This window comes from Urocitellus parryii, chromosome 3 (assembly GCF_045843805.1).
Source record: "Urocitellus parryii isolate mUroPar1 chromosome 3, mUroPar1.hap1, whole genome shotgun sequence".
NCBI lineage: Eukaryota > Metazoa > Chordata > Mammalia > Rodentia > Sciuridae > Urocitellus > Urocitellus parryii.
The window spans coordinates 77,749,056-77,762,246 of NC_135533.1; the positions used below are offsets into that span (position 1 = coordinate 77,749,056).

Sequence of the window (13,191 nt, forward strand, 5' to 3'; positions counted from 1 at the left end):
ATCATTAGAATTGAGGTTATATATTTGTAGCAGGAATACCACAGAATCAATCTGCCTTTCTTCACACATCTTATCATGGAGTATGGACCCAAAGGGCCATATCTCTGGAAATGTTAACCTTGCTCACTTAATTAAGGTAATGCCTGCAAGTCTTCTTTATTGTCAAGTATCTAATTTTTTTCCAGTGCGATATCTTTGGATAGATATTTTGGTAGTCTAGAAATACAATGTTTCTTCTCAAACTTTTGCCTAGTAATTTTAGTATCCATCCATAAGTCTTGCCTCCATCAAATATTTCTGTCTTGTTCAAATAGTGATGTTTCTATTTTCCCCATTATTCCAGAGTTGTTTGTTGATATTTTTCTGTAAGGAAGAGTTATTTTCTTAATGTTTCTATCTCTTTTCACTCCGTGATTTATTTATCATACTATGGACACATGAATACTTACTTGATTTTATGAATATGATCCATAGTATAATTTTTAACTTTTTTCTTAACATTTTTCTAGCTTTGGCCATTGAGAGCTCTTTTGCATTGGTTCATAAGTTCTGTTGACATCCCCTCTTTCCTTTTTGAGCATTTCCTTAACCATGTCATGACAAGATGCCTTAGAGTCTCCTTCTGATTTCTATGAGTGCAGTCCTGGAATCAACCGCTTCAAGGATCCCTGGATACTTTTATTAGAGATTAAAATTAGAAAACAAAATCTGAAAAGTATGTATGTTTCTTGTTACAGGTGTGTCATTGTTATTAGAAAATCTATCCGTATGCATACATTTAAAGTTATTTCTATGTCTATTTAATTGATATATAGTGAAAGCCATGAGTTCATAAGTGTATCCTTATATTCCTTTTTAGTAGTATATTGGGAAAGATAAGTAGCAAACATATGTTTTGTTAGCCATCTTCAGCCAGAAAATGCAGTCCTTCAGAGTAAACGTTAAATAAATGAATTCGAGGGTTTGTTCTAAGAAAAATTTTCTATTCTTCCCACTAGATGCTCGAGTACAAGTGTTTTAGTCCTTCCAACATTCTCTTCGTTCATTTTGTGTTGCTGTAACAGAGTATCTGAAACTAGGTCATTGATATTAAACAGAAAATTATTTGACTGATGCTCCTGGAGGTTAGGAAGTTCAAGACTTTGGTGCCAGTGTCTGGCCAGGGCCTCCATGCTGTCCTAACATGGTGAAAGGCAAGTGGGAAAAGACAGAAAAAACAAAACAGAACAGGAGAACATCCTTTTGTCAGAGTCCAGGCCCATAATGCTGGCATGAATTCATTAATTCCTAATAATTAATTTCTTAGAGCCCCTACCAATACTCTTACGATAGTCACCAAATTTCAACATGAATTTTGGAAAAGATATTCAAACCATTAACAGATAAATACCCTAGATTATTTGAATAAACGTCAATCCAGAGTGTCATAAATAGAAGAATGCAAACAGGTCCATGTACATTTGTAAAATCATTGCAAAAATGAAGAGATCTGAGGTGTCTTCATTTTATCAGTTTATGGGTGGGGGGGCTGCCAAGAAAGAGTTTAATGTCAGCAATAGGAAAATATAATAAGATTCAGTTCAAAATTGAGCACATCATTAAGCCAAAACAGTGTTTGGAACATAATAGGTACTTAATATGTGTTTGTTACAATGAACGAATAAACCTTCACCAACATCACCATCTATGAACATCTGTTGCCATATAGGTTAGTACATAATTAACAGCATGATTTTGAGTATAATATCACACTGCTCTGATCTAATCATGCACAACTAATTCATTCAACATACTACTACTCAACAAACTATAATAGTAGGCATGTATTATTTTAGGTGAAAGGAGTCTATAAGATAATGTGGTTTTTTTTTCAAAAATTTCTGTCATTTTTTTTTCCAAAAATTTCTGTCATTTTCTTGAGTGATTTCAGATGTATAGGATTAGTCCTGTGAGATGGAACATTTTGAAAACCTGTGTGAAATTGTAAAACCCTTATGTGTGTGAATGCAGGAATGATCCAACAAAGGTGTTATTTGCATAAGACAAAAATCAAATTATTTGTTCTCCAAGAAAGTACCTAGGGTTAATAAAACTAAGTAGAGTTTTGATAAAACATTCTTGCTTCATTGAAAAAACTTGCTCCAATATCTCAACAACACATGGCTATTTTGTTCATATGACAAATAGTGAATTAGTTATATGTGACACTTTTTACAATATAAGAGCTGATGTTATTGGCGAGGGAAAGGATCCAATATATCTCTTCAAACAATAGAGCTATAATAGAAATTCTTAATTTTATTGAAAAAAATAATGAATTTAATTGTACATAGTAAATAACATTAAGGTTTTACAAGTTTCACTGATGGGCTATTCAGTTTTATGTGGTCTTCCAATTATTGGAAGGAATACCATGGAAATCATCTAACATGTACATTTATAAGCTTGAAGGATAAAATTTGCATGATCGTGGTAAAGTTATTAAAATATTTAATTAATTTACATCTCTAGATAAAGTTTATTGACATCGTTTTTTATTTTCTAAGTTTAACAACTTCTCACTTATGACATGAAATTTATTTTTAAATGTAAAATTAATATATGATCATTGTAGAAAATCTGAGAAATTTACAAACACAAAAATTTAAAGAATTATTCCACTGCTCAAGAAAAACCACTTTAATATTTGTCTTAGATATTTTTCAGAAACACACCATAGAGAGCATATTCCTTTTAAAACCATGATAGTGTGCATTTGCTCCCATTTTATTAAAGTCTTTGAATTTGTACGTTGGTACGCTGGTCTCAGGCCTAGGTGACTTTTTTAAAAAAAAATTTATCAAAGTCCTGATGATCCACTCATCATTCTCCCTCAAAACTGACGATGATGAGAGAGGGTTGGGGGCTCTGAGAAGGTTGGAGAGGTAAGTGCTGACGTGTCTGAGTGGGGCCAGCAGGGGCTGCTGTCATGGATGAGCTGCCACATTCCTGGTGTGTCTGACCTTGGACTCACTTAACATTATAGTCTGGATTCTATTAAGGAATTTTGTGTTTTTCCTTTGTAAGAGTCACCCCCTACCATGACAAATATTTTAAAATATTTCTTAAAAAAAAAAAGGCAGGAAAGCAAACTTTTTCCCAAAAGAAATTTATAGTTCAAATTTACACCAAGTTCCCACTAACTAGAGCAAGCTAGGTTTTTGCTAAAGCTTCGATTTTCCTCTGTAAAACATTAGTCACTCCCTTGGAAGAAGAAGACTTTTTTTTTTTTTTAATAGGCAGTAGGATAAAACAACTACAGATGTGTATGTAATATGATGGGTTTTAGAATGTACCTGTAGAATGCGGGTGTGTGTCTATGTGTGTATATTCAATTCTGAGGAAAAAAAGATGAAAGAGAAAAGGCTGAATTGGAATGCAAAAATAATAGTGATGCGGTATTAAGGAAATGATGTGTTTTTGATCCATTCAAATGGTGTTTTCTTTACCCATTTTCTTTATTCCCAGGAAGTTCTGAAAGTTGTGCCAAGTTGTTTTCACTGAAACAATTTTAAAAATATGTGCATTTCCCATGTGTGACTATTGCCTTTTTACTGTGCAGGACTGTCCTGATGCCTGTGGCCAAAGAGTTTGATCCAGACATGGTCCTGGTTTCTGCTGGATTTGATGCATTAGAAGGCCACACCCCTCCTCTGGGGGGGTACAAGGTGACAGCAAAGTGTAAGTCTCTCATTCAGGACTTTATGAAATGCTATGCTATCATAACATCTTTTAGGATTTTGGAAAGACAATATGTTTCACACAAGTCCAGTAAATTTTGGTGATTTACTGGACCAAAATGATTCAAATGATGTTTATTGCTCTGTCAGATTCATGTCTCAGTGAAAATTGGCCTTTAAGGAAAACAAAGTTAACTGGTTTCTTTAGTGAACTTGGTGGGACATGTCAGGACCTTTATACCTTTCAGGAGTCCCATTTTTCATTTAAAGACAGAAGTGATAGGGCTTCTGTTTAAAATATGCTGGAAGAGCTACTGTTTTTTTTTTTTTTTTCTGCAAGAAGAATGGAAGTCTTTGTCTTTGTTTCCTTGTACATGGTGTGGAGATAACTATTTTTCAATAGTGTTATGCCCTTCCAGGTTCAAAGGTAAAAGTGTAGTCTCCTTGCTCACAGGCTCTGTGTGGTCTATGAAAACTTCTCGGAGTCTCTACTAGTGTTCTCTTGTGTTGCAAAGCTGAACTTTTTGTCTGTGTTCTGTAGTAACCAGACACCAAACCAAGAAATGAATTTTGGTGTTATATTACATTTAAATAACACAATTCAATGGAATTTGGCTGGAAATGAGGCTTTCTTTAAGAAAGAAATTTCATTGCTCTGGGTGTGAAAGTAAGGCATATGTATAGTTCATGCATATAAATGTATCCTGGCAGGATGGGTATCTATAAAAGAAAAAATGTAAAATTACACAAAGAAATAGGAATCACTATTGTATATTTTAGGGAGAGCTGAAAATCAAACAAAACAAAAACAACCCAAATAGTTTTAAGTGGGAGAGATGAGTTTGGAACAAGTGTGCTGTATTAATTTGAAAAGAACCAAAGAAACAGCATCATGCCAACCTTTGTTTTTAGTTGGCTGCTCATGTGAGAGAGTTTTCTGTACTCTAATTATTCCAGTAACATTGTTAGGTAGTAGCTATTTTTAACATCTATTATTTACTCAGAGTTCTTGGTGCCTTGTTGTCTATTGAAAACATATTAAAACAGGCAACTCCACAAAGACAAAAAAAATAATAATGCATAATTTTGCTAAAATTGAATAAAGAGGTGTTTGCTTATGTCAAATCTATCTTTATGATCCTTTTTTGTTGTTGTTCATTGAATTCAACTCAAGTAGATGTCAGTTTTGAATTGAAGATAAAACTCACTTGGGTTAAAACTGGTGAATAATTTAGTTTAAATTTTAAAAAATAAAAATAAATAAAATACCCCAAATTAAGAAAAACCCAAACAATACAAAACACATGGACAGCAAAGAAAGAAATCTATAAAAGGTGCTCCTTGCCATTGGATCCAAAAATATCTCTCAGGGGAGAGGAATGGTAATCTTTCAGGACTTTTTCCCTGCCAAGGGGGAAGTTGTAACATGTTCATTTCTGAAAACTAGCTGGAAGGGATTAATCTTTCTGTTTGCTCATTTTTATTTATTTTTTTTTTGCCAAATCTAGTTCAAATCTCAAATGTCATCTTGAAAGGTAGAATAGAAAGTAGTAGTAGCATGTTTTTTTTTTTTTTTGGTTATGAATGTAAGAAATATGAGTTCTACCACTCTACCACTTTTAGTTTCAGTATCGTGTTAATCAGCTTTCCATTACTGTAACAAAATACCTGAGATAATCAACTTACAGAAGAAAGGTTTATTTTGGCTGACAGTGTGGGAGGTTACAGTTCATGGTTAGTTAACCTGTTGCTTTTGGGTCTTTGCTGAGGCAGTACATCATGATGAGGAGTGTGTGACAAAGCAAAACTGTTCACCTCATGGCCAGCTAGCAAAAGAGAGAAGACAGAAACAGGGTGCTACAGTTCCTTTCAAGGGCATGCTTCCATTGACCTAAGGATCTCCTACTAGTCCCAAGCTTGTAAGGTTTCCACCACTTCTCAATAGCACCAAGCTAAGGACTAAGTCTTTATTTACCACATGGGAATCTTGGAAGACACTTAAAGGCCAAATAATAACAAGAAGAATGCAATAAAACCTTTTTTTTTTCAATCCATTTGCATTGTTTTGCATTTGGGGAGAGCTCTTCATTGCTTTCTGTCCCAGAGTAAATCTGAATATAATCTTTACCCTCTCCCCCCACCTCTAACCCCTTCATATCTATTTCTTCCCTTGAATATCTTTTCTACTCTAGAAACCATACACTTTTTTGTTGGGTGCCTGTTTCTTAAGAAAAGCAAATAGATAGGCTAGGGTTGTGGCTCAGTGGCAGAGCACTTGCCTAACATGTGTGAGGCACTGGGTTTGATCCTCAGCACCACATTAAAAGATAAATAAATAAATAAACAAATAAAAAGTTAAAAAAAGAAAAGAAAAGCAAACAGATGCAGGTTTTAGATGATGTAACAATTGCCCATTTGTTGAATATTTGCCTATTGATAAGGCATAGATACTCAACAAGGAAAGAGAATCTTAGACTCAAAAGAGATTATAGGAGAGGCAGTCTCCTATAATTCACATGTTTCATAGATAAGGAAACTAATTTTTTTTTTTTTATCATCTGAAATAGCCGGGGTTAAAACCAAAATGCTTTTCCTGAATTTGTAGTTAGATGAAATTGCTTGATGCATTTACTAGATTTTTCCATTAAAGACAAAATCATTTTATCAAATGCATGTTAGAGAATTTGCATGCACACTCTACAGTGGCCAAATTCATGCCAAGACCCTTATCTCTACTATTAGGGCCTGTGATAGACACTAACAACAGAGCCTCACTGCTGGGCAGCTGTATATAACATCTCCTGTAGGCTTTAGTTTGCTGGCGCTATTTTCTAGTGAGGCTGCCACACTAACAGGGTAGAAGCCGGGGTTTATGGGCAGCTCTGCAGTTATACCCCAGTGGTTCACCATTGGCTTTCTTTGTTTGCTTCCTAACCACCAGGCTCTTACTTTAGTCTGAAAGTTCAGGACAGGCAATTAAAACTGGGCTCCTGTTGTTCCAAGCCAGAAATCACCTCCATTTGCAGGGAGTCCCAAAATGAAGTTAGAAATGAGCTAAAAAAATACTCACATAAAAAAGTAGGTATAAGATACAAAAGCAAATTCCTCCCCTAAACTTTTTGGATTCTGGCCACATTCATCTGTGTTCCTAGTAGAACACTGAATAACGTTAGAGAGTTATTTTGAGGTTATTATGTCAGACATACTTAAGTCTTATTTTTTAGCACCTTGAATCAATCTTTTAAAATAATTTTTTAATATCTCCAAACGAAAAAGAGAGGACAAGTAAAACAACAGAACTTTTTGTTTACTTTATACATCTAGTTAGCAATCTAAAAAATAAATAAAAAGAAAACCAAAACAGAAAGGTAGGTCTATGTCAAAAGTCCCAGCCTGAATATAGACGTGGTTAAAATTCAACGGATTTGTGACTAGTGCGTTTTTCATCCTTCCTCTCTTGTGTTTAAGAACCAGGCTTAAGTTCCAACCTTCAAGGAATAAGTAGCTTTATTTCTTGCCCTAAGCCCAGTATCAGACTTATCTTGCAGGTATCAGTTTATCATTTTAAATATGCTGGTTCAGATAGAATTGTCTTCATTTTACAGTTTGAGGAGATTCCAAGCTGGGGTTGTGGCTCAACCATAGAGCACTCACCTAGCATGTTTGAGGAACTGGGTTTGATCCTCAGCACCACATAAAAATAAATAAATAAAATAAAAGTACTGTGTCCAACTACAACTAAAAAATAAATTAAAAAAAAAAAAAACAAGATTCCATGACAACTCAGTACCAGGGTCAAACAATAACATTGATTCACCATATTGCAGTCCCGACTGGCTTTCTAGTGTTGTCAATTTAAACAAACAAGAACAGACTAGGTTCATTAGTTCAAAATCATTTTTTAAAAAATATTTATTCTCACATTTTTATTGGCATGTTATAGTTGTATATACTGATGGGATTTATTGTTACATATTCATACATGCACACAGTACAAAATGTGACAACATAATTAGGTCAATATCACTTCCTAGCACTTCCTTGTTTTTTTTTTTTTTTTTTTTTTTTTTTGAGACAGGGTCTTGATAATTGCTGGGGCTGAATTTGAATTTACCATCCTCCTCCCTTGGTCTCACTGGGATTAAAGGAGTACAACACCACACCCGGCAATTTTTATTTTATCCCCCTCCCTAGTATTGCAGATTGAACCAAAGGACACTTTAACATTGTAGTTCAAATTCATTTTATAACAAGATATATTTTTTTCTTCCATTTAACACATGAATGCATTCTACTTTCTTTGGTATATGAAGTCAATTCCTGTGTACAAATTGCTTTTATCATGTGGATAGAACTTTTTCTGTCTTTGGGATAATGCAAAAGTCCTTATGTTATGATAGTGTCTCATAAAAAATAGGTTCCTTTTATATAAAATATGTTCCTTTAGTAAATAGCTTATAGTCTGAATTATAAATCATTTCCCTTGGAGAATACATAGTTTTTTTGAGAAATACTAGTTGGAGGAAAAAAATCAAATAGCATATCTTAGAGTCTTGAGTTACTGTCTTCTCCTTGACAGAGAGTTACTCCTTTTGGTAATCCTCCTATTCTTTTATTCCTAAGAAGGTCTGTAAAAACAGGGAGAGAACATTCTTTGAGGAATAATTGCTAAATGAATTCAGGCTTTGCTATGAGTTATCTTGGGGTAAACACAGAAATTCTATGATTAACCTGTTCTAAACACAAGTTTATAAAAAGTTAGGTGCTAATTCAGTCTACAAATGAATGCCCAGACACAAGTTTTATCAAAATATAAGGCTATGTTGGTCTATGCCAACTGTTAATAATGATGTATAGGCTTCATCCTGTGTGCACATATATATATATACAGTATGCAACTCAACTGCCTTCTATCTACATGTATAATTTGTCCAAGCAGTTGAATATTGATTGAGTTATGTCCATTTACACAAAGTGCATTTTTGTGACATTGACTTATTTTTTCTCTCTTTTTCTCCAGTGAATCTATATCTACTTTAAATTGCCAGTGGCTGTCCTACATCTCTAATTTTCTCATTATTAAAATCTATAAAGGACCTGATTACATTTACTTTTGTATTTTATTTATTGTATGATTATACTTTTTTTAAAGCAAATGTATTTCAGCTAATGTGATATGTCTCTTTGGCAGTTGTATTTTTTACTATTGATCTGTAACTAGGGAATTGATGTCTTATCTTCTCATAATAGAATGCCAGTATCAAACCACAGCAAATGAGTGTGGAGAAAAGAGTGTCTAGAAGACACCTAACAGATAACTCTTCATGAAGAGTCAGCCTGAAGCCTTGTCTGTTTCTGTGCTTTTAGGTTGGGTTGAAAACTGGGGAATGTCATGCAGCATTGATAATTCCAAGCATCATATTAAACCCTCTTTGTACATCTGCACTGTATTTTTGGAAATTAGCCCAAGGCCTGGTACACAGCATATTTTAAAGGAAGAATGCTAACATATAGATGCTCCTGTTATGTTTAATGTTATATGAATTAGGATTTCTTTATTTTTTTTATCATTGCTACTCCCCCATCTCTTCCTCCTCCTTTTCTTCCTCCTTTTCCTCCTCCTCTTCTATTTTTTTGTTTATTTGTTTTGGATCACATATTCATCTCTCTTATACTATTTTAATTACCACACACTCATGTTTCTGTAAATTGTTCCTAACATATTACTTGTTCAATATGTTCCTTTAATAGAAATTATATGGAAAAGACTATAAGGATTAAATGGGGATGTAATGATTTACCCTTTATAACAGTGGCCTTAGATAAGAGTGTCTAGTCCAGCTGTTAACAGCTGCTACATTCTAATTGGTGAGATAAACTCATTTCATTCCTGCTCAGAGAAGCATGGTAGTGGGATATTATTGAATCCTTAAAATATTAAACTTGAAGTAGGCATGAAGAATTAGAGTATAGAAGAGCTTATTTGGTTGTCAGAGATCTATGTTCAAGTCTCAACTTTGTCCCTCACTAACTTTGTAATCAAATTAGTTTCTTAATCAGAAAGAAATGGGATAAAGAGTAGAGAGATGACAATTATTCCTATTACACAAGGAATAAATGATTAAATATTATGAATTAATAGCTTTAATTTTATTTTCAATATCATTTTTGCAGTTCTAGAATTCAATAAAAGTCTGGGCATTTATATAGTGTATTTGAATACAAAATATATGCCACAAATATTGTTGGAAGATACTTTAGGTTCTTAATTGAACAAAACTTGGATGATGGCCAGAAATCCCAGGAAGCAACACAAAATTCTAGGTAAATATTAATTGTATTGTCCATTCAATTAAAAGTCAATTTAGTTATAGAAGTGCCTTCATTTCATATTTCTATACCTGTAAGTGTGCCTACTTTGTATAATTCCAGGGGCCATTGGAATAAATGTTAGTTTTTTTAAAAGAAAATAAAGGATTTATTATTTTACAATGAGGATACCTCAGTCATTGCTTCCTAAACACTCTGTATCTTGTTTTGGCATAAGGAGGTGTGCTTTATGCTTAACATTTTTTAAATATTCTGATATAGAATAAATTATCCAGTTATATTTTTTAACAAGTGAGCTACATAAAATAAACAAGGTTAAGAATGATAAACACAGTTAAATCAGAAAAAAAATCCTTAACAAAACACTACCAAACCTAATTCCATATCACATTAAAAGGATCATTCACTATGTAATTAAGTGAAATTTATTCATGGAATGCAAGGATAATTCAATATAGGGGATTGATAAGTGTAATAAATATACCATTTTAACAGAATAAAGGAAAAAATCATATGGTCACCTCAATAGATGCAGAAAAGTGATTCAATAAAATTCAGCATCTTTTCATGATTAAAACTTCTAAGGAAGTAGGTATAGAAGGAATGTACCTCAATGCAATTAAGACCACCCATGAAAAACATATATCTAATATCATACTCAATGGTGAAAAGTGGGAAGGTTTTCCTCTAAGATCAGGAGCATGACAAGGATGCCAACTCTTCTGGAAGTTATAACCAGAGAAATAAGATAAGAAAAATAAATAAAAAGCATCTAAATCAGAAAGAAAGAAGTCAAATTATCTCTATTAGCAGATGACATGATGCCATATATAGAAAATGCCAAAGAATTCAATAAAAACTATTAGAACCAATAAATGAATATAATAAAGTTGGAGTATACAGTATTAACATACAAAAGTCAATAGTGTGCTATGTACTTGCTAATAACAAACTATCCAAAAAAACAAATCAAGAGGACAATTCCAATGTCATAATTTGGACCTAGGCCCTCAGAATGACTGCAACCTCTTGAAAACTATTTTCTTGGTTGATCAGAAAACATTAATTTCACCCCATTAGTGTTGTTATTGATGATAGAATAATAAAAACTAATAGAAATATTTGAGGTTTTAATTTATGTTAGGCACTTTGCATAGTATTTTCTCTATTATCTAATTTCAGTTTTATGGTTAAACAAGGTAATATTAAGAATGTATTTTTATTATTATTATTATTTTACTGTATTACCCAGAAAATATTAAAGAGGTTTTAATAGTCATTAAATTTCTAATTTTAAAAAAAATTAAGTACCTTGCTCAAGTTACATCGCTTGAAGAAGAACAGAACCACAGTTTGACCTCCTGTTCTTGATCTTCACCTTCATATCTTTTCCACTGGGTTTAGAGTTACTAAAAATATCCCAAATAAGTGAGTAGAGTTTTTAGTTACTATAAAAGTTTATTCTAAATTGTGAAAGTATAGAAAATTTCATGGTAATGATTTTCTTATTTGAATTAAGTTCTCCAAATCAAAATACAAGCAGAGCTTTTCTAGCATATTACCAGTTTGGAGAGGCTGTATTTCTTATTTTTCGTGGAGTATTCTATGTGACAGTCAGGATCTGATTCTGGCTCAAAATTCCCATGCATCAGTATGTCATTAGTTATATTCTCCAGCAAGTACATAGCTCATGCTAAAAAAGCGGGGAGTGGATCTGCAAAACATTTATGAATTTATGCAACATAGTTCACTTATATGTATTTAACTACTAACATAATGAGAAACAGCTAATTAAGAAAGAAAAATGTCAGCATATAAAACATAACCTATCTTAGGTTTTAGAATAATTTCATTTGTAAGTGACAACCCAAAGATCTATTCAAGTGACTGAGTACTCCATATTTTATTATTATCTTTCCTCCATTTTCTCTCTCCATTACCTGCTTTCTTACACCATATGACAACTCAGAAACCAAATTGTAGAAGAATATTTTCCATCTGCAGTATTTAGTTACTGATAAAACAATACTTAGGCTAGGCTTGTGCTGCTTATCTTTGAAGAGAAAAATTACTCTGTGTCATAACAGAGACCTGGTAAACATTGATTATGGAAAGAAAATACACAAGCAAAATTAGCCCTGGAGGATGATGGCAGCTGCAGCTGCACATTGAATTGTGGAATGTATTTTATTAATTCTAAGATGTACTTTTTCATATTTTAACATGTCTAAAAATTTGGATGCCACTTATGCTTGATGGTACTTCATTGTTATGAGCAGTATATAAAATAATGCTCACACAATTAATTAGTGCTCCAATTGATGGAATCTTAGATTCAATGAAATACAGTATTTTATTCCTTGAGATGTTTTTAAAAATCCAGAGGCCATAATAAATCTACAGTTCTGATTTCCATTTTATATGTTTTATATTTACTTTTTAGTTATAGGTAGACACAATATCTTTATATTTTTTAATGTGATGCTGAGGATTGAACCCAGTGCCTCATGCATGCTAGGTGAATGCTCTACCTGAGTCCCAACCCCAGCCCTCTACTTTATATTTTCTTTATAGAGTTCTTTTAGTTGAAAATAAAACTCAAGAAAGCATAAATTAGTTAAAACACAAACAACAAAAATATTATTAGTTTGATTTTAGCACAAAGATTGTTTTCCCTTGGCCTTAAACTATGATGACCATAGGCTCTGACTATTATGATTTTATAAAAGAAAATGGTTTCTGACTCATCTCATAAATCAAACCAATAACAAAAAAAGAAGAAAGAATCAAACAATTTGTGGAGTAATATTATAGTGCCAATAGTGTAAGCCAAAGGGCCACAGCTGTGTGACCATGAATTGTCTACCAACATGTGCATGACTGATAAAGTAATCAAGGAAATTTTGAGAAATGAATGTGTTCCTTGCTCCCAAAGGAAATTCTCCTTACACTACTCTTGTGGGTTGCAGAGTCACTGTGGACTAAATAGTGGTTTCAAACTAGCAGGGACCAGCGTAGCCTGGAGGACTAATTAGGTGTGCTAGGCCCACTCCCAGAACTTCTAATTTCTTAGGTCTGGACTGGAGCCTGCAATTTGCATTTCCAAGTTCCCAGGTGTTGCTGAGACTCTTGACTAGGGCCA

The 13,191-nt window shown here is 33.2% G+C and overlaps 1 protein-coding gene across 1 annotated transcript in view; it reads left to right on the top strand.

Annotated features, from left to right (window-relative positions):
• The window catches only part of Hdac9 (histone deacetylase 9), a 662,331-nt gene that overhangs the window by 545,884 nt on the left and 103,256 nt on the right, over window positions 1-13,191 (top strand). Inside the window, exon 23 of the mRNA XM_026407939.2 lies at window positions 3,602-3,720. Within this exon, the coding sequence (XP_026263724.1) occupies window positions 3,602-3,720 (119 nt within the window). The remainder of the gene's footprint in view (window positions 1-3,601; window positions 3,721-13,191) is intronic.